Source organism: Ambystoma mexicanum, chromosome 14, assembly GCF_040938575.1.
Source record: "Ambystoma mexicanum isolate Mex_15411 chromosome 14, UKY_AmexF1_1, whole genome shotgun sequence".
NCBI lineage: Eukaryota > Metazoa > Chordata > Amphibia > Caudata > Ambystomatidae > Ambystoma > Ambystoma mexicanum.
In genome coordinates this window covers 632355139-632380738 of record NC_090940.1, presented here as the reverse complement: position 1 = coordinate 632380738, position 25600 = coordinate 632355139, and the positions used below count along the sequence as shown (strand labels likewise).

Below are 25600 nucleotides of genomic sequence, written 5' to 3'. Positions count from 1 at the left end.
TTACTTTGGTTCTAAGCACTTTCAATGTCGGCAGGTAAGAGTAATGAGACACTGGGAGATAGGATTATTGGCCCAGGATCACACAGATTGGGTAACTTTACACGTGAAATCATAAATCCAGTCTTCTGTTTCAACAGCTGACAGCTCATCAACTAGACTACAGCAGTCCTCAGTCCCTGTGCAGCTTTGGACTTTGACAGACTTCAAGGGTCCATTAGCAGCCATTGCACTTTGAAAGATGCCAAGTAACCTCCCAATTTCTAATCAAGAGCTAAGGCACCTATGTTCTTCTATCGTTATATCTGGTTTGCCCCGGTCATGAGAGAGGTGAATGGCTGTGATCAGATATTGTATGCTGATGTAGTGACTCTGCCCTCACAAACTCAATTGGCTTGTAACATGTAAATACCAGTGTATTCGTTTATTCCAGGCTACTCCAAAGAGAAAAATACGGAAGGACCGGTAGAAATATATTCATTGGCTGATTGTGTTCCCGCTCAGAGGGGAACATGGCCAGGCAGATTTGACTTAGCTACGTCCTGGGAGGGTGGGGACTGATTTCCATTTTCTTCTGTGATTTCCATAAATCGCATTTTTCTTCTCTACCATTTGTATTGTTGATGGCCTCCAATGTCATATCAACAGAGCTCAAACAAACGCTGCTCAAACAAATGGCGTTTAAACAGCGTTTAAACAGCGCTCAAACAAACGCTGCTCATACAAAAACGGCCCATATGCCGCTCAAACAACACTGCTCAAACAAACAGCGTTTAAACAAACACTGCTCAAACAAACAGCGCTCAAACAAACGCCGCTCAAATGCTGCTCAATCACGATCAAACGCCGCTCAAACAAACACTGCTCAAACAACAGCGCTCAAACAACAGCGCTCAAACGCCACTGATATAAACACGTCTCATACGCCGCTCAAAAAAACACTGCTCAAACAAACAGTGTTTAAACAAACACTGGTCAAACAAACGCTGCTCAAACAAACACAGCTCAAACGCTGCTCAAACGCCGCTCAAACAAACAGCGTTTAAACAAACACTGCTCAAACAAACAGCACTCAAACAATTGCTGCTCAAACGCTGCTCAATCACGCTCGGACCCTGCTCAAACAAATCCCCCTGCCAAACCATAACAGATTAAAGGCAATGCAGTTTATTTAGAAACAGCACCTTCCTCACATCACAATTAAAGAAAATGCATGCCTAAACGCCAAATATTCTAAAGCTAGATTTTGGAAAAATAAATATTTGAATAAACAGTGCTGGGAAATGTACGTGGTGTGATCAAAATATTCAAGGACCGGCGTCAGAAATAGTCAATGAACTTGCCTTTGAATGTTTATCAAATTATTGAATATTTGTGGCAAAGCTGCCCCGTGTTTCTGGTCTTTGGGATGTAGAGAGTTAACAGAGCTTGCCTCTGCTTAAAAATCCTCTTTATAAATGTTTTGTTTGCAGCAGGCAGGGGTTTGAAGCATGTATAGTTCTGTGCAATCAATGGCTAGAGAATGAAATTGCTGTACCTCTGTCACAGCCTGCATCATGGAGAGCATCAGAAACCGCGAAGCCCGCGCCGGGCGCCAAAATAAATTCTCCATCCTGTGGAAGATACTAAAGAAAGCATTGGGACATACATCGGTAATCACAGATTCATACAGGCTGGTGCATTTAAATTGGGACATACATCAGTAATCACAGATTCATACAGGCTGGTGCATTTAAATTGGGACATACATCAGTAATCACAGATTCATACAGGCTGGTGCATTTAAATTGGGACATACATCAGTAATCACAGATTCATACAGGCTGGTGCATTTAAATTGCGACATACATCAGTAATCACAGATTCATACAGGCTGGTGCATTTAAATTGGGACATACATCAGTAATCACAGATTCATACAGGCTGGTGCATTTAAATTGGGACATACATCAGTAATCACAGATTCATACAGGCTGGTGCATTTAAATTGGGACATACATCAGTAATCACAGATTCATACAGGCTGGTGCATTTAAATTGGGACATACATCAGTAATCACAGATTTATACAGGCTGGTGCATTTAAAAGACACTGGACAAGGAATCTGGTCTGGTTCGTATTATGTCACATTTTGACTTTATGCAAATCACAAATAAGGGGGTGCAATAAAAGGAATATGCAATAAACCAATTGTACCCAACATGCATCTTTCTTCTTATCTTGCTTGTTTTCACTTTTTTACTGCATTCAGTGCTGGAGCAAAATCCCTCGACTCACTTTTGTATTCATGATCTTTTTCTCCTTCAGTTTTTGCATGAAGCAAAATCACATATTTCGCATTTATTTGCAGCGACAATTGCTTTCTTGTTGCATCCTCTGGTATTTTGTTCATTTCCTGTCAGCAGGACTGCACTCACAATTGGAAATTCACATAAATCCTAGCGTGGAACCTCAATGCTGTTTTCAGGGGGGCACAAATGTTCTAAATCACCTTGTGCAGTGAATCCTACTAATCACCCATCAAAACACAATTCATGAGCTGCCAGGTCTCCGTCTAGTGCAGGTATACATCTTACACAGTCAGTTTTCACAATAGGTGGACGTTTCAGCGGATCTAGAACGGCGCCACCTTCCTCAGGACCGTGTCTTGTGTGAGGACCCTGGAAAGCAGCCAGGTCTAGGTCTAGTGTAGGTATACTTTCTACACTATCAGTTTTCACGATAGGTGGACGTTTCGGCGGATCTAGAACGGCGCCACCTTCCTCAGGACCGTGTCTTGTGTGAGGACCCTGGAAAGCAGCCAGGTCTAGGTCTAGTGTAGGTATACTTTCTACACTATCAGTTTTCACGATAGGTGGACGTTTCGGCGGATCTGTAACAGCGCCACCTTCCTCAGGACCGTGTCTTGTGTGGGGACCCTGGAAAGCAGCCAGGTCCATGTCTAGTGTAGGTATACTTTCTACACTATCAGTTTTCACGATAGGTGGACGTTTCGGCGGATCTGTAACAGCGCCACCTTCCTCAGGACCGTGTCTTGTGTGGGGACCCTGGAAAGCAGCCAGGTCCATGTCTAGTGTAGGTATACTTTCTACACTATCAGTTTTCACGATAGGTGGACGTTTCGGCGGATCTGTAACAGCGCCACCTTCCTCAGGACCGTGTCTTGTGTGGGGACCCTGGAAAGCAGCCAGGTCCATGTCTAGTGTAGGTATACTTTCTACACTATCAGTTTTCACGATAGGTGGACGTTTCGGCGGATCTGTAACAGCGCCACCTTCCTCAGGACCGTGTCTTGTGTGGGGACCCTGGAAAGCAGCCAGGTCCATGTCTAGTGTAGGTATACTTTCTACACTATCAGTTTTCAAGATAGGTGGACGTTTCGGCGGATCTGTAACAGCGCCACCTTCCTCAGGACCGTGTCTTGTGTGGGGACCCTGGAAAGCAGCCAGGTCCATGTCTAGTGTAGGTATACTTTCTACACTATCAGTTTTCACGATAGGTGGACGTTTCGGCGGATCTGTAACAGCGCCACCTTCCTCAGGACCGTGTCTTGTGTGGGGACCCTGGAAAGCAGCCAAGAATGTGTGTGAGCCAAATCTGTGGTTAAAAATGCTTTACAACTGGAAAGGCATAAAAAGATAAATGAGTCAGCGAATCGGGATCACTGTGACCTAATCGCTGTAGTACCCCTTAATGCAAGTACCCTGCATTAAGGAGAACCCTTATGTACATGGTAGAAAATGAATATGGCCAGTTACCAGTTTGTAATTTTACAAGCATGCGTACATCTTAAAGGTGTCCTTGATCGCAGTCTAAATGATGTAGTGAACCCTTTACACCAATTAGAAGCCTAGATATTAACTCTACGATAGACAAATACGCTTTTGATATCCCTGTACGTCCTCCACCACTTCTACCATGCGTTGTGAATGCTGCATTCAGAGTTATTCAATGGATCGAATACCTTAACGAGTCGTCGCAAATGTGTGTTGGTTGGGCATATCGCATGGCAATGCTGCATGGAGTACATTGATATTTGCGGGGCAGTGGCCACAGGGATTAAAAACTGGTGGTGGGACGTTGGGTGGAACAGAACATGCTCTCATGGCTCTAGTCCAAACCGAACTCTGGGAGGTGGTTCTTGTTCCTACCAGTGAGTTTCGGATTTGGGTGGAACACACAGCGGCCTTTTGTTGGGACCAGGGGCAGTGTTGGTGTTACATTGCATCAGAAGAGTAGGGGTTGTAGTGATGATCTACAGGAGTTCTAGGGGGCGAAAAGAAAAAAAAGGATTGGAACCGGGAGAAAGCACATGGGACGTGGAGATACACGCCTGGATGGCGATGCCGTGTTGGTTTTTTAGAGTGGAAGAGATGGCTAGGAATACAGATGGAGATTTTCTTGGCGAGTTGGTGGGGGATAGGAAGCAAGGGCTCATTTGGCTCTTGGAAGGAGCGTGACAGGCAACAAAGAATAGGGATTATTGCGATGGGCCTAGACGTATGATCCGCACACCGCGTACATTTTCTGTATTTGTGCCGCAGTCACAGCCATCCATCACACAACTTATTCACACTCAATTTTATATACGGCAAGAAAGTCTGAGCTTTTACCTCTCTAAAGCTACGGTATATCAAGAATGGATGAGTTTTTACTTCTCTAAAGCTACGGTATAACAAGAATGGATGAGTTTTTACTTCTCTAAAGCTACGGTATATCAAGAATGGATGAGTTTTTACTTCTCTAAAGCTACGGTATATCAAGAATGGATGAGTTTTTACTTCTCTAAAGCTACGGTATATCAAGAATGGTTTATTTTGTACTTCTCTAAAGCTACGGTATATCAAGAAGGTATATCAAGAATGGATGAGTTTTTACTTCTCTAAAGCTACAGTATATCAAGAATGGTTTATTTTGTACTTCTCTAAAGCTACGGTATATCAAGAAGGTATATCAAGAACGGATGAGTTTTTGTCTGTGGCGAGGGGAGCTCCTCAGTTAAAATTCCAGTCATGAGACGGGGACGGTATGGTGGGGGGTGGGGGGAAGGGTATATGAGATGGAGTGGTATTTCAATGATTAGGAAAAATGACTCCCCAGGTCTAAAGCGTATACTAATATGCCTTGAGCAGTCATTTGCAGAGGGCTCATCGCGTGTCGGGATTATATTTTTAATTTAAGAAGACTGATGCTTTTTTTTATGGGTGTGAAGTGTTATTTAATAAACTATCATGTTTATGTATTAGTTACCACATACTTTGAGAAATGGTAGAAATTATGATTTACTGGATTTTTCATTGAGACGGGCTGCTGGATGATATGATACGATAGGTTGCTAAGCGCGGACCCAGGGATCGAACCTGTGCTGCACTGGGTCGTCTTGCTTCCCAGGTGAGCACGTTGCCGATGAGCTATCCTCCCGAGACATATCCTCCTTTGTATACCTCTCAAAGTAAATTTTCGCAAACAGCTAGGTAATTTCCCCACTGCAGTTGGCTTATGGGTCGAATTCTGGCAATTCTGTTACAAATTTAACAGGATCTGAGGAGAGAGTGGGGTTTTAAGGCGGGTTCCTATGCACTGTGTCCTATGCACTGTGTCCTATGCACTGTGTCCTACGCTTTTCATGGATTTTCACATGAAATAAAGAGATGGAAGAAGAAGGTGATGTAGAGATAGTGTGTCTCTGAACAGGGGGTGAATTTCCAGGGGTGGCTATTGGCTGCTGCTGTGACAAATGTGGCTTAGCTAAACAGGACTATTCTACTCTCACATTTCGGGTAGAAGAGTATGTTCATGCTTTTTTAATCCACCAGAACATTGATGCTGTTTGCTAAACATACCCCAATGCTCCAAACACAGGGATGTCGGACTATACCACACTGATGATCCCTAATGAGGGTGAAATGTCTATGCCGTTGTCTGCATCGTTGAGAGCAGTGTGACATTGGGCTAAGACTATGGGGGTCATTATGACCCCAGTGGTAGCCATGCCGCTAAAAACTGCTGCCACCGGAGTTGTTTTTTTTTCTGGTGCCTGACAATGAGGAATCACTGGGGCTTTACAGCCAGAAAATGTAACTCCCCATTCGAGTCTCATAGGACTCAATGGGAATGAGGAGGACGGAGGCCTCGGCACTGTGCGGAACAGTGTTGGTGCATCCGTCAAAGTCTGCAGGAGGGTGCCGTTCCACCCGCCAGGTCAGACCTGGCGGCTTGCAGGGTATCCCGCCTGCAAACTTGTACTTTGCCGATCCGGTATCAACGGTGCCGGTAACCGGTACCGTTGTTGCCAGACCGGTAATGTTATAATGAGGCCCTATGTATAAAATAGCAATGCCCTAAAAGACAGACAATTTTCTGCAGCCAAGAGCATTCTTTGGAGCTAATTTGTATACCTACAATGGATTGTCAGAGGCTGTGAACTGAAGGCAAACTTTTAGGGACCAGGGACGGCTACTGGGTGGCGCGGTGGTATGTGTGCCTTATTTTTCCCTTTGCATGACTTAAAAAGCCTATATAAAGGTGTATCCTCCAGTGGAAAATGACTGGCTAGCTTTGAAGCCACCGAAATCTTTGGGCAGAGAACAAGGTGCGGCGGTGGAACAGTACAACTGATCTTGGTTTTGAAAGAAAGGGCATTTGAGGGTCAATGCACGAAAAGGGGAGAGTCGATGCGAGAAATAGGAGGCAGATTGTGTGAGGGTTTGGGAACAGGGGGATCCTTGTGCCCCCTTTTATCAGACGCAGTCATAATCGTTGAAATTGTAGGGGACACTATACCGACGATGTTACATATAAATAAGACTCAGTACCACAAAAACGAGTACGACAAGTGTAGAATTTTGGCACGCGAACATTTGCACCCGGTGCGCACTGTCATGAGAGGTAAAAGCCAATTGAATCCCCCCGTCTAAAAAAACAGATTTCATCCTTTGAGAAGCTGAATGAAGGCAAATGGGGAAAAATACAGGAAAGGCAGGTGCTAAAAGCTTCACGGACATCTCGGAATAGAGAACGCGGTAATTAAATTAAGATCCCTAATTAGAAACATGCTCAGAGCCACCACTGTACAGCAGGAAAGCTCAACGTGACAGGCGGGGAGAAACAACTATATTATCTGCTGGGAGGAGGGGAAATAACAAGCAAACAACTCAGACAAAGGTCAACATGCCTGCACCAGTAGAGTAAGAGAAAGAAAAACTCACAACTAAGAGGTCACCAGTGAGGTCCAATAGACTACAAGTGCCCAAAACAACCCACACACAACTCAGATGAAGGTCAACATGCCCGCACTAATAGAGTAAGAGAATGAAAAACAACAGACCCAGCAATTCAGAGGTCACTGTTGAGCTCCAGTAGATTAAAAGTGCCCAAAACAGCCCACACACAACTAAAAGTTCAACATGCTTGCACCAATAGAGAAAGAGAAAAAAACAACTTGGAGGTCACCAGTGAGGTCCAATAGTCTACAGGTGTCAAAAACAACGCACACACAACGCAGACAAAGGTCAACATCTACACACCAGTAAAGTAAGAGAACGAAAGCAACAAGCCCAGCAATTGGAGGTGTAAGGAATGCATGGTATGAAAGTAAGACAGACACAAATGACCACAGTTCAAGGGCGTTTATTGAATAGTATCAAAGATGTGATAAACGCCTATCTAAACCTAAATCTAAGATGGGAGCAAGCTACGACCATCAAATAATAATAACGCAGTCCTAGTGGAGTCTCATCAAAATAAAAGGGCCTATACTAAAAAACCTATTGCCAATCCTTACAGCTAATTTACAAATAGTGTGGGTTAATGTTCATGATAAAGAAAGAAGTGTTCACAAAAATGACAAGTCGGCATGTTTAGGCTGTTGGCCTCCCTTGCCCACGTTTTCTGCATGGGACAAGGCGGTTTACTCGAGCATAGCACACTCTTGGGCTTCTTCAGCACGAGGACACAGTTCCATTACCAACATCAGGGCCTTCTGTGCACAAGTCTCTTAAGTTATCAAAGTCTCCTGATTGAGAGGGCCTGATGTACCAAAACAATGAAAAGTTCATTACAAATATTCAAGTCGGGCAATTCACTCTTCACCCTGGATCCCCTCAGCCGGGCTTAGATCCCTTTTCTACCACAATCTTTTCTTTAGTTTTGAATACCCCCTCTTCCGGGCTCAGATCCTCTTTTCCAATGCTTATAGAACATCTTTTCTCGAGTGACTCACGGTACACCCCGGATAACCCTCAGCCAACTAAGATCTCTTTTACACAATTAGTCTCCCTCAGCTGGGGTCAGACCAATTACAGTTCACATTAGCTATCAAAGACTTTCGAATGTGCACAGGGTTTGGCTTGACCCGTTGCAGGACCACTTCGATTTCACAGTTAACCATTTTACACTCTCAGTTGGATATCTAACAGAGACCTTCGAATGAGCACCCACGTGGTGCCGGACCATTCTGTATAAGGCATCTATCTTGGTTTCAAAAGTGAAGTCACTTCTTGCATATTCAATTATAGTTGCATTGCTCATCACATACGCCTTACACTCTGTTCTTTGCAGATTTCCTCACACAATGTTGCTGCTTGCAACCTTGGTCCTAACACAGACCGGTCTACTATCAGTCTCCTCGACTCACTGGCTGTGCTGACTTTACTGGTGCTGCTTTGCTGTAGGAGCCAAGGACGGTACCACAGCAGCAATTTCTCCTCCCACCTCGGCTATCGATGCAGGAGAGCCCCTGGTACCTCCGACACAATGCACCTTTCTTCAACTTTAATTCCCGGTCTTATGTTTCTTATTCTCGAGGGCTCGTGAAAGTAGCAGTTTTCATCTGAAAATGCCAAGGGCTATTACCTCCTTGCAACCCTTTCTGCTCTTGCCGTCTTTCTCCTTGTATTAAACTGCCATTTCGGAACTGCTGCTTCCTCTTGTGTTTTGCCTTGCTCAGAGTGTGCTTTCGCACTCCGCCTTTTATCCATGTGGGGAACTGTGATGGAAGTTAGGTGTGTGTAATTATCAGTAATTGCCTGACTCAGCCTGACACTTGTGTTGGGACATGTCAGGTATACGGCTCGGGTCTTAGTCCATTTTCTCTCACAGTGAGCTGTCCGTGAGAAAGTGTTCATGTCGGGAAAGGGTGGGGGGGTGAGTTCCTAGGTATCCTACCTGGTTGGTTGGGGAAAGGGTGTTCTAAGGAAGAGGATACTGCCTCTCTCCCTCTGGTGTCCCACTCCCGAAAGACCCCCATCCAGGTGATCCTCCTGCACGTGTCCACCCCCAGTAACCGGATCCAAAAGAGATGGCCGTGTCCTGGCCACCTGGATGACAGATCCCCGGGGACTAGCGGGTGAGACCCCTTTTGGTTTCTCACAGAGGTCACCATTGAGTTCCAGTAGACTAAAAGTGCCCAAAACAACCCACAAACAAAGGTCAACATGCCTGCACTAATAGAGTAAGAGAAAGAAAAACTCACTAAGAGGTCACCAGTGAGGTCCAATAGACTACAAGTGTCAAAAACAATGCACACAGAACGCAGACAAAGGTCAACATCCCTGCACCAGTAGAGTAAGAGAACAAAGCGCAACAGGCCCAGCAATCAGAGGTCATCATTGAGCTCCCGTAGACTAAAAGTGCCTAAAATAGCCCAGATAACTCAGGGTCAGCATGCCTGCTCCAGTAACCTAAAGGCACCTATAGAAACCCATGCAGAACACACCCACAGGTCACCCACAGGTCAGGATTTCTTCGCCAGTACACTGAGACCCCTATAAACAACACAGACAACTAAGAAAGAAGTCACCATTGCTTCAATAATGTACACCAAAGACCCAAACCTACTGACACACAACTAAGAAACCAACACATATTCCTGCCGACCCAGGATACCAACCACATAACTTCGACAGAAGTCGGCATTCCTGCATTGGTGCACCAAGGACCTAAAACTACCAACACACAACTTAGAAAAAGGGAACTCAGTTCCTGCCCCAGCTCTACAGATCAAAAAAAACCACCACCAAACAACTTCGACAGAAGTCTGCATTCATGCACCCGTACAAAAAATCGATAACTGTAGTCCATGTTGGAAGGTCAATCCGTGATCTGTGTTTCGTAGCATGTCCTTCCTCAGGTGTTGCCTTAGTCTTCCGTAGAACTGGTTTGCCTCTGACGGGCTTTGGGATCTCCTTTGGTGTGCCAACGTGGCAGTGCCCAACTACCACCCATCACCCGGTCTATTTACCTCCACTTCTTTCATACATTTCTATCTTTTCTGCCTGGGACCATGACTGCCTTAGCTGTGGATAGTGCGACTTTGGACCTTCGGTGGACTAGTAACGGCCACAGATCTCCTACTTTTCATTACAGTTTCAGCTGAGCCTTCCGGGCACCACAGAATCCTGATATTCCAAGAATATGGTGCCTTTGTTTGCAACTGGCCTGTGTTCTCCCCCTGCCCCTTAAACCTCTACAGTATTACCCTGACCAATCACTTAGTTCGCTTCCCTGACCTGGTGTTGGGGAGGATCAGATTGGGGTCCCATTCTGAAAACGTTGACAGGTGTCCAAATGGTGGATTTGAACAACTGCGCAACTCAGCCATTTTCATGGGCACTGGTGGATGAGGATTGGCCAGTGTGCATGCACACACAGGTGTGCCAATTTCCTGCCAGGCACATTTCGTACATAAAGGGGCATAACAAATCGTGGTGAAAGGACCCAAGTAGCCAGACCTTTTATGGAATATTACCACACAGTGGGCCTCGTCACGAGTTAGGCGGTAGCCCTTAAATGCGGCAGTAACGGGGTTACCGTTGCATTTACCGCTCCGCCCAATCTCAAGTCTTGCATGCTCAGAGCTGGGGGTAAACATGGCAGGAAAATGTCCATTTTTGGTGCAATTACCGCCATGGTACTACCACGCTGTAATTGCGCCGAAAATTCCCCAGGACCCAATGGGGAATAGGGAGTAACGTTTAGCACCCAACCCGTGATCCAGTGGTAATACTGCCGGATGGGTGGGCGCTAACGCAAATAAAGTTGGGCGGTATCCCAGTCGGGATACCGGCCAACTCGTGATGAGGCCCGGTATCACAGTAAAGCATTCAAATCTTCTAGGTGATTTCAAAATCACAGAGTGTGGGATTGAGCTTAACGCTTTAAGTCACCCAAATCTTTTTGGATACATTTTTATTAAGAGACAAACTCTCCACTGAACAAATTAAGTGTGGGAGTTGACACCGTCCTTCTCACTGGAATAATTAACAGAACACCAACAGAAAATGCAGGAGTCCATTTATTTGAAAAGGAGAGAGGGACACTCCGAACATTATGCCATTAGTAAAATAGGAAGTCACACATACATAATCAGGGCAGCAAGACAGATTCTTAGCAGGTCGCGCAAAGAAGCCTAGTGTTTTGTCCATCCTTAAGATCATGGGCTTGAGGCGTGATGGGCAGAGTTCGTTTGAAAAATGTGGATTCTTTCCGGAGAACGAGGTTGCCAGCGAGAACACTGTGAAAGTTATTTAAGCGTAGCATAGATGGGCAAGTAAGTAGTAACTTTGCGTAACCATAGTTTGACTTAAATATGGCTGGTACATTATATTAAAGAATTTAATTAGCGACTATATTCAGAGAGGATTAAAATAGAATCAGGTTAAATGTGCTTCTTGAGTATTGTTTTTGTACTTAGTTATCGATCTACACCTGAGGAAGGACGTAAGCCGAAACATGTAGTGCATAGATTGTCCGCCACTTGTGTAATGCAGTCATTTTCAATTTATGAAATTGGAATAAATAACACTAGAATCAAATGGAAATTAAGGAAGTTTCAGGAAATTAATTTGCTGTTTGAAGCTTAATTGAAAGCGAGTGTACGTCAAGTGACAAAGGGTTACCACCCGCAGCACATAATTGCATACGTTTAAAGTCAGTGCACAGTGTATTATAGAGAATGTTACTTTTTTAGACTAGCACAACTATATATCTGTTCTTTTACTCCACACGGTTACTACTCTGTGCTATGCACCTTTGATGCCACTAGTTCTTAATGTGGATTTATTTTCTAGAAGCTGTTATTATTCCTTGCACAAGACAGAATCTTGTGAACTCAACTAAACTAGCAAGGGCAGATGTGCAACAACTTCATGCATGTATGTAAGGTTTTCATAAAGAGCACACCAAGCTAGGTAGAAACTGCCCACCGTGACTCCGGAAGAAAGGGATATCCTGCTTAAAACTGAACTGAATTTCAGCCACAAAGAAGTGTGGAGTGTCCAAAAGCCTGTAGCCATCTCACATACGGCCGCCACCAGGTCAAACCCTGAGCTGTATAGGTTCTATGTTCTTACATCGACAGTCATTTTTACGACTGACTTTTAAACGAGTACAAAATTACGAAAAAGGTCATTGAAAGTTTTTTTTGGGTGGGGGTTCTCCCCCACCTATTTTTAACTATTCCTGATCTGCCCTTTGCGACCCCCCAAAAATGTTCATGACCTTTTTCTTAATTTTATACTCATTTAAAAGGCAGTCGTAAAACTATACTGCTGTATAGTGGTAATGTTTTCATTATGTTCCAGTCTCTGCCATACCCATTGTGCTGTCTTTTGAAAATAACCAGTGGATCATATTGTGCACTGCCACATAAAGAGTGTGCTGGGGTCAATATGCTGTGTTGACCTCCTTCAGTCATGCAGTGGCAGAGAGCCAGCCTTGGTCCTAGGAGGTTCTGGTAAGGAACCACCCACATCCGTTTGCTTGATACAATAGATAGGGATCAGCAAGCCAGTCCAGTGGTATATTCGTCAATGCTGTTGTCGCACTTTCATAGACACAATGGACAACGAGCTACTCGGACAATGCGTAGAATGGATCCCTGTCGACCCCAGTGGAATGGAGTGTCACATTTTCATGGTCTTTTAATCGTAGCAAGTCTGGGTTGTGTAAAGGAGGCGTGTACGGAAGAAAACTAGACAGACTACTTCCTCCACCCAACGTAAAAGTAGGCCCAAAAATTAATCCAGGAAACAATAATGAGATGAACCAGTTGCAAGAAAAACAGCTCTAATGCATGCAATTAACAGCCCGGAAGGTTGGCTTATCTCAGGAGACCAAAAGCTGAGAACTCTCAAACCACCCACATTGAGTTACAATATTTACACACAGAAACCACAACATTTGAACACATTAGAATATACGACAAAATGTCAGGTATAGGTTAATTCCCTCGCCCCTATTGCCGCCTACCTATATAAGAATCTAAACAGCGGCATACATTACCCAACTCTGTTGGTTAGTACACCCCCCTGCAGCTGACCTAATCGTGTGCGTCGTCAGCAAGAAGAGTGACGTCAACACCTTGAGCTAACGAAACTGGACACAGTAAGACCCGCTCCCACGGAACTAGACATCTGGCAACCCAGATGGTTCTCAGGCCTTGCAGCTTCCTCGCGTTTGAAACATATCTTTTGCAACTACCATATGTTGCTATCGCCATTAATCATCCTTCTAGCTAAGCCAAGAACAGAAACGGTTAGTTAACAAGGCCTGATAAAATATGTGGCAGAGGCTCCGTTCTCGAGGAGCATATTTCTTGTATCATTTGTACTACTAGTCACTCTATCACAAACATGGCAATCCTAGAATCCGCTAGAGGGCAGTTGAGTCACAGCCCAATTCAGGCACCAAAACATATCTTCTGTAACGATTGTATTATCATCTTCCTAATGCTAAGAACGCAAACTGATATTCTTCCCTGGGAAAATATTCATGAGAAAGGATAACAGGAATATACTCCTTGCAACAATAACTAATGTTAGCTCTGCACCCTGTCGCTGTGGACCGTGGCAATTATAAGACTTGCTGCCTGCAAAGAGAGGCTAATTACATGAAATGACAGAAGCTGAGAAATGGGTAATAAGCTTGTAGCAGAATTTGAAGTGGCAGAGACACTGCAACACCACGGAATCAGTGCCAACATTAAGATGGCGGAAACCTTCAAATGCTTTATATTCTCTTAACCTATATTTTCCTTTACCTTTTGGACGCTGAACTCCCATAAGAACGCTAGGATCAAGTTCTAAAGCATAGGCTATGCAGGATGGCGTACCCTTAGCAGTTAAACGAGTTACTAGTTTCAAGCTTACCTCTAGTTTGATGCCTTAACATAGTAAGGCCCTTAGGATCATCACACCTGAGGGCACTAGGATCCTGAAGGAAAGTGCCCGCAGATGAGATGGTGGACAGCACTTCAAGTCTCAGAGGTGGACAGGAAGTGTAGGTGGGCAAAGAGGACCCCTTTAAGAAGCAGCGCAACTAAATCTTTATGGCTTGAAAGTTTTGAATGAATCATAACCTCTTGCATTGCTATGGGAAAACGCCTCAGGCAGTACAACATAGGGACCGGCTCATGGAAAACCAGAAGTAGGATAGCAGTATGCAGAGTGGGTTTCTAAATAAAATATTAGGACAGTATGCATGGAACAGTATTTTTTGTTTTCTTGTATAAGCAGGCATTGCTGCAACATCAGAATGCTGCAGCGTGGAGCCCTGATTTAAACTGCGGGACCTGTGTGTGTGCGAGAGACTTTCATCAGATGTGATAATAATTATTGCAACAATACTTTGGTGATTTGTATAGTGCTTCCTATGAAATTCTTCCCGTTTCCAAGCGCTGTAATAATTGGTGTGAATGTTATTGTCCACTAGATGTACACAACTCGTCAACCTTAGGGTTGTGTCAGCCCGATCGGAGTATCGAACTCATGTCACACGGCATCTGCTTGTTCACAATTGGAGCGGGTTACACTTCAGCTTTCTCCAGAACCATGATCACAGCAGCAGTGACCATTTGTCCCTGCTGGGTCAGTCACCAGACCCTTTTTGTTGGGCAGAAAGCCCCTTTTTCAATTCATTAAACATATTTTCATGCATTGCCAGAAGCTGTAACCTTACTGGAAGAGAAAGAACCGATCAGTGTACCAAAAAAACAAGTAACACTTGAAACACAACTAGAACATTTGAATTAAGTATATGTTCCCTTTTATGTTTTAATCTTTGCTTAAAGGGGGCCAGGACTTTTGTGACATGCACATTTCAGTAACATTATGTTAGAACACATCTTACTTAATTTTTGCTCTTCTTTTTTTTAAACTTTAGCAATTGTATAATCAGTATTTATTTCAACTTAATAAGGAGGTCAGATATCTAGTTTTGTGTTTGATATTGTGGTGTGGATTACGCATCTGGAGATCTTACCATGCTGCTCAATGAATGAGTTGACTGGACGTAGACAGATACAGCCTGAAAGAAATATAAAAGTATCTTGAGTGAAATCAAAAAGCTTTGCAGAGCAGAAAATGCTTGGATCCAGCATATACATACACACTAAACATGGACGTAATCAAATACATGGGCTTTCTAACATGCGTGTACTTAATATTCCATTGTACCATAACTGAGTGCACAAACTAACAAAATAATTAAAATTGCACAATAATGATATCAGCACATGGCATACGGCAATACCAATTCTTCTCACCTGCGCTAATGGAATATCCTGTTCTCCCTTTTAAGAAGGTCGGATAATCATTTTGAGCTTTGGTGCTGGATTTGTGTTGTTTAGGTCATTTTGTTTGTGCAGATTCTAACGTTGGGATTCTATGGATTTGTGTCAAGAATGCAACGAAGGTCTATTAGCTGGGATTTGGGTCCGCAATTCTCAACCGTCGCAGGGTGAACAGTTGGTCCCTCACCCATATTAAAACTTCACTGATACGGTAGAATCCCACCGTGTGATGCTGTAATGGTGCAGTTTATGTAAACATTATACCAGAAGATTTCACAATTACCCCACAATCTCATAAGAGACTTCATTAAATCTTGATAACTCGTGTAATGGTACAATTATATCCCACTTTTGTTCTAGTTGCAGCCCCATACATTTGGGAGTAGTTCATCCAGCCCAACCTCCCAAGCCGCAGGGTTGAGAATAATCTGTAGGGCGAGTCCTGAATCTTGATAGGGATGGACCAGGTGTGACCCAGAAACCTGCCCAAGCCCTCCCCTCACCCTTGAGGTTTAGTTCCGGTCCCCCATATCCTGTTCACGGTTTTCATAGGGCAGTCAAACCGTCCGATCTGCTCTGTTCTCCTTTCCCCATGGGTGTTCACCCAACCCTTCTGGCACCGAAAACAAAGGCGTTGAACTTTCCTCCTTGCGAACAAAGTGTTCTGTTTCTCCTGCGGTTCAATGTTCTTTCATCGTAGTAAATTGGCCTGTCGTAAATTACAGTGCTGAAATAATATCATCGCGTTTCATCGGTTTATATTTTTAAATAATGGGTGGTCCTCCCCTATGCCTCACTACCGACCATCATCCACCTATCCTTTACATCTCCTCTACACCTAAAATATATATACATTTTAATTTTCCATGGAGCCGAGCAGAGCCTACTCATTTGTGAAGCCTTCCGACTCGCTGGCAAGAAGGGGTCCTTTTAGTTCTGAAGCCTTGTGTCCACCAGTACCGACCAGCCATGGCACAAAGTGGCTACGCTTCAAGACAGACGTCTGGCACTACGTGATAAACTATCCATCTCTGTAGCGTCTACTGGTGGAGCATCCATTTCTTTTGGCCGGGAGAGGCTCCAACCTAGTGACCGCTGCCTCTGGCTAGTCCCCCCCCCCCCTCTGCCCAGCAGAAGCAGGAATCAGTTTGAAGATGACTGGCAAGCATTGGAAGTCAAAGATGGTTGCTGGCAGCCAGCCACTAAAAGCAAGTAAGAGTCACAGAAAATATGGAATACCGTAACACTCAATGCACTCAAGAAGATTGGGGGGGTCGGCAACGCAGTCCGTGTTCTACGGAGTATTGCGCCTACATCAAATACTGAGTTAAGACACTCAAAGATCCCTGAAGGTTTCCAAGACATCCATGCAGTGTACAATATTCTGTTTATACACACATGTAAGACATACCTTTCTGTTTTCAAAGTAGACTGCATCCAAAGCACAGGGCGTCTGGTTCCTATCCCAATTGAGAGGATTTTCAAAATTGGTGTTTGGGATCCACTGCTTGTACATTGCAGAGGATATGTCTAATTTAATGCAAGGAAAAGAGAACAGATAGATTTATGTAATACAGAAGAATGATTACATCAAAAAAAAGTGGCAGCTAGCCATCCATAATCTCAGTCTAATATACAAAATATGTTTTTAGTTAAATATTTCACAAACTCCAAAACACACAAATACAAAAAAACTAAATATTTTTGAAACAACTTCTGAGTTTGATGTGATTAGGGCCTGTACATCCAGGGGGGTGGTGTAAGCCCCAAATATTGCTCATGTAAAGGATAACCAACAGGCAGGCATCCTCGCGTGGGCTACCAACAGCCACATTCTACAATTCACTGCATGGTTGGCAAGAAATCACAGGATCCCTTTAGATTGCATTGATATGATACAAAGACTTCTCCCTCTGCGTAGGGCTGGATGATATGGACCAAAAGTCATATCTCAATATTTTTAGGCTGAATGGCGATATACGATATGTATCTCGATATTGTTTAAGTTGGTTAAATGCTATGATGTGTTAAGTTAAAGGTATTTATATAGCACACCTTCTCCAACGGAATTAGTCCCCAGGTGCTCTGGTGGATCGATAAACAGAAGTAGGGCGGGTATGGTTAGTCGGGAGGAGGGGGGCAGGAGAGTGGGAGAGGTGGTGTGCTGTTGGAAGCTTCAGCTCGGTATACACAGAGTGCTGGGCTTTGGTGCAAGTATCGGGTCGGGAGAGACCTTGTGTGCTGTAGGTGCCGTTTGTGTATTGTTGATGTGGTGTGGTAAACTGCGTGCGGATTGCTGGGAGAGAAATGGTTGTGTGAGTTTTGTGTGGGTTGAGTATGCAGAAAATGGATGGTTGGGTTAGTGGGGTCTGTATCCTGGTTCAGGTACTTCTGGTTCCGTTTGAGTTGTATCCCTGTCAGTGGGATTGTTGCTGGTTTATTATGGGCCGTCTTGTCTCGCTGTGGTGGTGCTGCGCGGATCCAGCAGTATCATAGTGAGTATTGTATGGGGTGGTACGTGTCTGAACCTTTTCTTCGGGTGTGGAACTGGGTTGGTACTATCTATTCTCTTGTTATCTAATGTGACAGTGGTCAGTTGAAGCTTTGAATGGTTCAGGGTCGGAGTGCTGTTGAAGAGGCATCATAGTGGCTCTGTCTTGGTCAGCCTGTGTATTCAGTCGTTAGTTTCCTCCTATCATGCCTGTCTTTCAGTTGGTTCTATGCAGGGGTGTTGCTAGGAGTGGATAAGATACGGGGCTATGCTAATGTCAGGACTGGCGTGACTCGGGCTAGCTAGCCTTTTGGTTGTGGCCCCTGAGCTTCTATCCCGGGGCTTCAACCAAAAGATCAGGACTATAGCCCCCTAAGCCCACCCCTAGCAATGCCTCTGGTTCTATGGTTTCCGTGGGGTGGCTTCCTTGGTTATTCTTTAGTTGTGGTTTGTATGTGATGGTGCATTGTGCTTCCCGCTGTATCTTGATGAGCATTGTGTCAAGTGGGTGCTTATTCTGTTTCTCACCCTCTGGATTGGAGCTAATGGTACAGGGTTTCCTGTTCCCTAGCTATATGCCGTGATTAGGTCTGTTGGTAATGGCTATAGTTTAGGGTCAGGGTCCTATTGATGAGTCGCCCTGGTGTTTCGGACTTCGTCTTGTTATGTGTTCGGTCTTTGGTCCTATTACGGCTTGTCGTTTGGTATGTCGTGGGATTTTCCTTGGTTTTTTTTTGTCGATTGCTTGGTGTGGATCAGGGTCTGTCTCTGTTGTAAACCGCCAACTACATGTGAGATGTGTGGTGAATCCCGTGGAGTCATCACAGATTTCACTGCGGTGATCTTCTCCCATGTGGCCATGGAACGGCAGCCGCTACTTGATCCTGACCCTGGGGGCGGCTATATGAGGGAGGATCACATGGGAGAAAACAGCCTCCTGGAAGAGGTTGTGTCTCCATCGGACGAGACATGGTATCCTCCATTTTCCCTTGAAAATAACATCCCCATGTTGTTGTGATAAACTGCTAGGCACTTGCAGTAACCTGCATTTGCACTAACCCACTGAGCTATCTTGTGTGTATTAGAGCCTATTCGAAGCGTGGAGGAAAATTCTGACATCAACCAGGACTCTCGAACTGGGTGAGCCTGCATGCTTGCAAGGGGTTAATTGCGAAGGCCTTTTCTGAAGACATAAAACATCTAGCATTTGCAAGAGGCTCTACGCAGCCCTTGGGAGCCAGGCACAGCTTTGCTCGTCTTCGCTCTGCGAGTCAGGTGCACTGATAAGGCAAGAATGTCTGATCTTCTCAAAACACAGTGCCCGAAGCCTGGGAGCCAAGACTGGCTGTTTCCAGTCTTGTAACTTTCCAAGCAAAAACATGTTTACTGCCAGGACGGGTGAGCCTAGAAGCTTCTCGAAGAGATGACACGTTATGATGATTGACGTGCAGCTCCTAATAAGAGAACTATATTTGGACCAGGGAAGAGAGGACTCATCCTGGGCTGTTGGAAAGACGCGCGTATCAAGAAGAACAGTGCCTGGACGACCAGCTGTGCACTATCTGGGCAGAGACTGCTAGCATCACATCCCCGCTCTGGTGTAGGACTGTGGGGGCTTGGCCAGTCCTCCCCTCCTCTTCTGAGGAGTGCCGGGCACCTGTAGCGGCGAGGGTCCTGGGTGTGATCAGATCGTACCTTCATCTACATTTCATTAGGAGCGTAAGACCAAATAATTGCATATTCATCTGTGATTGATAATTGGCATTATATAGCTTGCACTTTCTATTTCCACATTATTGTAAATTGCTGCTTAGTTTTCATTAGACACTGTAGATAATAAATGCAAGCATCATATATTCTGTGTGATTGGCTTTTTTCCAGATTGAGTTGATCATGCGTCTTAAACCTTATTTGTGTGGGAAGGTAATTTGGAGTGATTTACTTTGCACAAAGGGCTGGATCCCAGGGAGGTGCGGGTACAGTTTATCACTACACATGTGTAAAACCCTTATGGCCTATCATGTATCCACACCTATGAAGACAGGGAAAACGCTTTTTCCAAAGCTACTGACCAACCATGGTCTAATTTGCCAATGTGATGAAATCACATCTTTTAATTCCACTTGTCAATCAATCAGAACTGACTTGCAATCAAAACCTTTGCAAAATGCTTATCTGAATTCCATAAGTCAGTCATTCACGATGGACTTCTGTTCCCAGAATTCACAAAATACTGGGACGAAGAAGAGGAACGAGCAATGTGGAGCAACAGAGACTGATAACCTAGCGAGTGCTCTAGTGTTTACTGGGAATTGTAAGCAGCCCAAACAGGGAATGGAAGGCAGCTGCTGTGGCGACTGGCACGTAAGGGCTTCACCTCTCCACGAGAAGCAGGGAGCTGAGATGCCAGGGCCAGCGTGGTGTAGTCAGGCAGCTGGCCACTGGAGGAAGAAGGAAATGCTGAACCGAGGATCTTTGCAGGAACGCCATAAACTGGAGAAAAGGTCCTGGGTGTTCACAGGCACAGGGGAACACTGTTTCCCTTTCCGGAGCCGAGAAGACAGCATGCTTGTCAAGAGGAAGCTGCTGCGGACCAACAGGTGAAGGAAAGAAAACTGCGAGAAGGAAGCAGACAGGAATCCTTGCTCGGTCGATCGTGAGAGAAGATACCAGCACCTACAGAAACAGACGAGTCCTCCGAAAAGCCACGGGTACACCGGGCCCTATCGGCGAACACGCAGAGTGCGAACAATCAAAAGTGACTTAAAGGGGAAAGAGAAAAGAGACGGACATATTAAAAGCAGGGAATATGAGTAACAGATAAACCTATTTCTACACAGTGTCATAGAACTACACCAAAAGATAGAATGAGGATATGTTTTGTCACATATTTGCTTAGTTATTGTGTAATTTTTTAAAGCTGCCATTGCTCGCTAATTACTTTGTTAGACATTCATATTACAAACTGACAGATACACAAACAGTGTCATCATTTTAAAATACATCACACTATAGATACATATACAATGTCATAAAGTGCAATGTGTAGTGTGCATAATGATGTTAACGTACCCCACTGCAATCCGACTCTGCAGATATGTGATGGGCTCAGGCAGGGGACTTCTTTCTACAGGGTCACTGTGCATCAGGAAGACACTGTTTTATCTACTGTGCATTCCTTGGCTCCTCCAGGCACATTGTGTCCTACTGGGCACATGCATGCTCCTGTAGGTGCAAAGAAATGTGCTCCCGGCTACTGTGTTTCCCCACTACGGATGGTTAAACAAAAACTATGACCATATGGCTAATATATTTTGTTAAAGGTGCTGGACCGTGTAGCTCCATTTTTAAAAACATTTCACCTACATTGCCTTTTGGAATGGTAGCTTGCTCTGTGCACTCGCTTTTTCATGTCCACAACTCCTTTCATTTAGGTGAAATAAAACAAGTGAGCAGTGCGGGCGGATTCGGAATGATATGACCCTATAACTTTGGGCCACTAATCTGGCGCTGCCTACAAAAGGTGCCAAACGGTGTGACGATCAAGGCGCAGGATAGCAGTGCCTGGCAAATACCTATCCACTGCATGTGTAAGAATCCCATACTGTTGGCTTTGCCAATGGCGGTCTCCTTTCAAAAAGAAATCTCCATTTGGATGTAAAACCATTTCCTAGAGGCAGAAATGCCAAGCAAACGATGCTCCCAATATCCAAAGGGCAGTGGGGGTGCCTAGGGGGGTACTCAGATTCTTGAGACAGGAAATGTAGAAAGTAACAAGTCAATGAACCTTTTTTACAGTGCTTAGAAGAGAGGGGAATCCAACATGGAGCAGTTTATGAGAACAATAATGATTCTAATGTAAGGCGATGATGCCCACTGCACAGCTTGGCGTCGGATAGGACACGCCACAGTGGCATCCTCCACTTCTATAGTGCTTTGGTGGCATTGTCCCAGTCCTGGTGGACACCATGGTAAATATTGATGAAAAGTGCCCATCCATGGCCAACCCCAGAGCAGCCACTGACAACCCTAGCAAATATCATGGGCAACCTGTGACCATCCTTAGGCGAGCATTGGGGATATAGCAAACAACCATGGCCAATATCCTGGATAAGACATGGCCATCCATGGGCAACCACAGAGATGCCAGAGATAAGCACAGCAAATATCATGGAAAACCTGTGACCATCCATAGGCGAGCATTGGGGATATAGCAAACAACCATGGCCAATATCCTGGATAAGACATGGCCATCCATGGGCAACCACAGAGATGCCAGAGATAAGCACAGCAAATATCATGGAAAACCTGTGACCATCCATAGGCGAGCATTGGGGATATAGCAAACAACCCTGGCCAATATCATGGACAAGCCATGGCCATCCGTGGGCAACCACAGAGAAGCCACGGATAACCCTAGCTAATATCACAGACAACCTGTGACCATCCATAGGCGAGCATGGGGTAGTAGCAAATAACCCTGGCCATTATCATGGACAAGCCATGGCCATCCATGGGCAACCACAGAGAAGCCACCGATAACCCTAGCAAATATCATGGGCAACCTGTGACCATCCTTAGGCGAGCATGAGGAAGTGTCAAATAACCCTGGCCACTATCATGGACATGCCATGGCCATCCATGGGCAACCACAGAGAAGCCACCGATAACCCTAGCAAATATCATGGGCAACCTGTGACCATCCATAGGCGAGCATTGGGGATATAGCAAATAACCCTGGCCAATATCACGGACAAACCGTGGCCATCCATGACCAACCTCAGAGCAGCCACTGACAGCCCTAGCAAATATCATGGGCAACCTGTGACCATCCTTAGGCGAGCATTGGGGATATAGCAAACAACCATGGCCAATATCATGGAGAATAGCAAAACAAAAGAGGTGATGGCTGCAAGGTTTAGAATACATCTTCACCTCTGGCATTGCTCTGGGCAACCCTCCAGACCATTGTTCTTCCCCTGCGAAGCCATTACAAAAGGGGAAAAAACCATATGCAAATCAGGCCTGGTCCCACCCCCAAAGGGGCAGTCCAGCCCGAACTGCTAGGTCACATCCCTTCTGCACGAGACCACAAGCATCCCCAAACATGTTTCAGCCTTGTTGGCGTCATCGGTGAGGAGTAGCCTGGCCATCCATGGGCAACCACGGATAACCCTAGCTAATATCATGGATAACCTGTGGCCATCCATAGGCGGACATGTGTAATTTTGTCGAATATCAAGTACAACTCTGGCCAGCTGTTGGGGACCACAGAGATGTCACAGATCACTGGGCAGCCATCATCCACAACCCCTGGCAATGTGTAAACCATGGCAAATCTCAGTTAACTTGCTAAAATCAATTGTTGACCACAATCCCCCCCCCCCCCCCCCACTCCCACCCAACAGATAACTGCTGCTTGCCAGTGCTGCTAAAAAGACGATGGGGGCCGTTGGAAACATGTACCACGTCATAAACATAAAGGCACATGTATATGAATGCTAGCAGTAAAAGGGTGCTATTTGTTACAGGTCCCTGCGCCTTTAAGGCACAGCAGGGAGGCCAGCCCATGCTGAAACACCGCGCAGGCCTTTCTCTCCCCGATAAACATGAGCGCAGCCAAAAACCAGAGCCGAATGCCTCCCCAAATAACAGCAAACCGCAGCTAGCCGCCCAACAGCACCCACCCACGACAGCCCCGCTACTCACGGCAGAGCAGAAGGACCGGGAGAAGCGGCGCCCACTCCATCGTGCGCTCCCGGCGGGGTCCTCAGCCGCCTGCGCCCACACCTTGGACTCTCTTTAAGGATGCAGCGCCCACGTGACGGGAAGGGTCAAAGCTCAGCAAGAAAAGGCGGCCTGGCAGTGGCAGAGGCAAGTGACAGATTAAAGTAGGCATTACTCATTTACAGCACGCACTCCGTCCTCTGCACACATTCTGAAAGTGTGATGCAACAGCCTAGGGTCTTTGCAGACGCAGTGGGTTTTAGGGTCTGAAATAAAGCCTATCAACGAGTGTGTGTTGGCCTGTTTCGAAAGGCAGGTTGTCTAGTGATAGCTCAACGAAATGATTTGGGAGTGGGATGTAATGGAAGTGACCCTTGACATTTATGGTGTTCGGATGTCTTTAGAGAAAACCTGAGACACCAGCCACAGTCAGTGAACAGTAGTTGTTAATAAGCTCCAATGATTAAGTACTAAAACGTTGAATTCCAAACTTGCACTTTAACTAAAACTGGTCAGAGCTGGAGGCAATGCTTGTTTTCTTTTAAAGAAGTTTAGTGACAATGTTTTAAATCGGAGGGGTTACGAAGCAGCAACATTGGGTAGTATTTACTCCACCCACCTACTGACAGGAAGGCCAAGAGGTCACAAAATGGACAGTCATGTTCACCTGTTATGGCAATAGACGTCTCAGGCACTGCTACGAGACATCTGAAAGAGTTTCTTACAAAAAGAGGCATCCATGTGAAGTTTTTTCGCAGAAACAGAACCACCTTAAAAATCAAAAGAAAGGCACCCGCAATCTTTAAAAACGAGGCAGTTCTCTGATTTCACAGCGGTGGCAAGTCACTTGCCAAAACTAACTGCTCTCTGCTTCTGAACTTCTTGGACCTTCTAGCGTATCATTTCGTCCGATGGTCGCTCACCGGGCGACTTCTCGAAGGTCCAGGGCTGCGTTTAGTGTCACAGGACCACCCTCTCGTGAGTTGGAAAGGATTTTTAAGAACTGCGAGGGTGTGCACTGCAACCCTACGAAGGGCCAGAACATCTTGAACAATTTCACTTGACGTGCCGCCGCTCTTCTTGTACAGTTCTTAAGGAATCGGCTACACCGCTCTACTTGGCCTTTCCCTTTGTGTGGTAGAGGGATGACACGCGTTGCTGTACCAGTGGTGGAGGCAGCTTCTAGTGGATGGGCGAACACGGCTCATGCAGGGACACCAGAATTCCAAATTGTTCGCGGTCAGTCAGCTTGTGAATATTTTCAGTGGAGAGTTGTGAGAAGTGGGAAAGGCGACAGGAGCCACTCTTATGGCTGACTATTCACGGATGTTCAGTACAGGGGTGGTCTTGCCTTCCCTTACTTAGCAAATACTGTTCTTCCTTTGGTTCAGGTCGGCCCCCTTCAGCTCTCCCTGGGTTCCCAATGAGGCGCTCCTGTCTCGGTAGGCTGAGGTAGGTAATAAGGGTCCATGTTCTTGGCTCCAATTCTCTCCTAATATGCCCAGGTATACCCTTCAAATGCTTCCTCTAGTCCGTCTCTGTCCTGCAAGCAGAGGGATATGATTAACGTTCACCCCATTGTAATTCGCACTGTTTTTTACATCCCCCTCCTTGGATCCCGATTGGTGCCAGCCTTCTCCCTCCTTCTGTGACCACCCCCACTTTCGCTGCCCTCTATTACCTTTTGTCCCTGAAGACCAGTCTGTGGTGAAAGAAGCCTCGCCCAATGTTCCATCTTTCTAGCACCCCGCTCTGGTGTTCCCACGGCCCGCCGTCCCACACCGGGACTCACCCCATTGTCGCTGCGGGTTGATGC

General features: G+C 45.5%; 1 protein-coding gene across 1 annotated transcript in view; it reads right to left on the bottom strand.

Annotated features, from left to right (window-relative positions):
• The window catches only part of AMN (amnion associated transmembrane protein), a 94936-nt gene extending 71024 nt beyond the window's left edge, over positions 1-23912 (bottom strand). The window contains exons 1-4 of the mRNA XM_069638109.1: positions 23767-23912; positions 16978-17096; positions 15257-15301; positions 1535-1622 (exon numbers count right to left, since the gene is read on the bottom strand). Coding sequence (XP_069494210.1) covers positions 1535-1622; positions 15257-15301; positions 16978-17096; positions 23767-23806 — 292 coding nt within the window. The 5' untranslated portion in view covers positions 23807-23912. The remainder of the gene's footprint in view (positions 1-1534; positions 1623-15256; positions 15302-16977; positions 17097-23766) is intronic.
• Positions 23913-25600: the final 1688 nt, after the last annotated feature.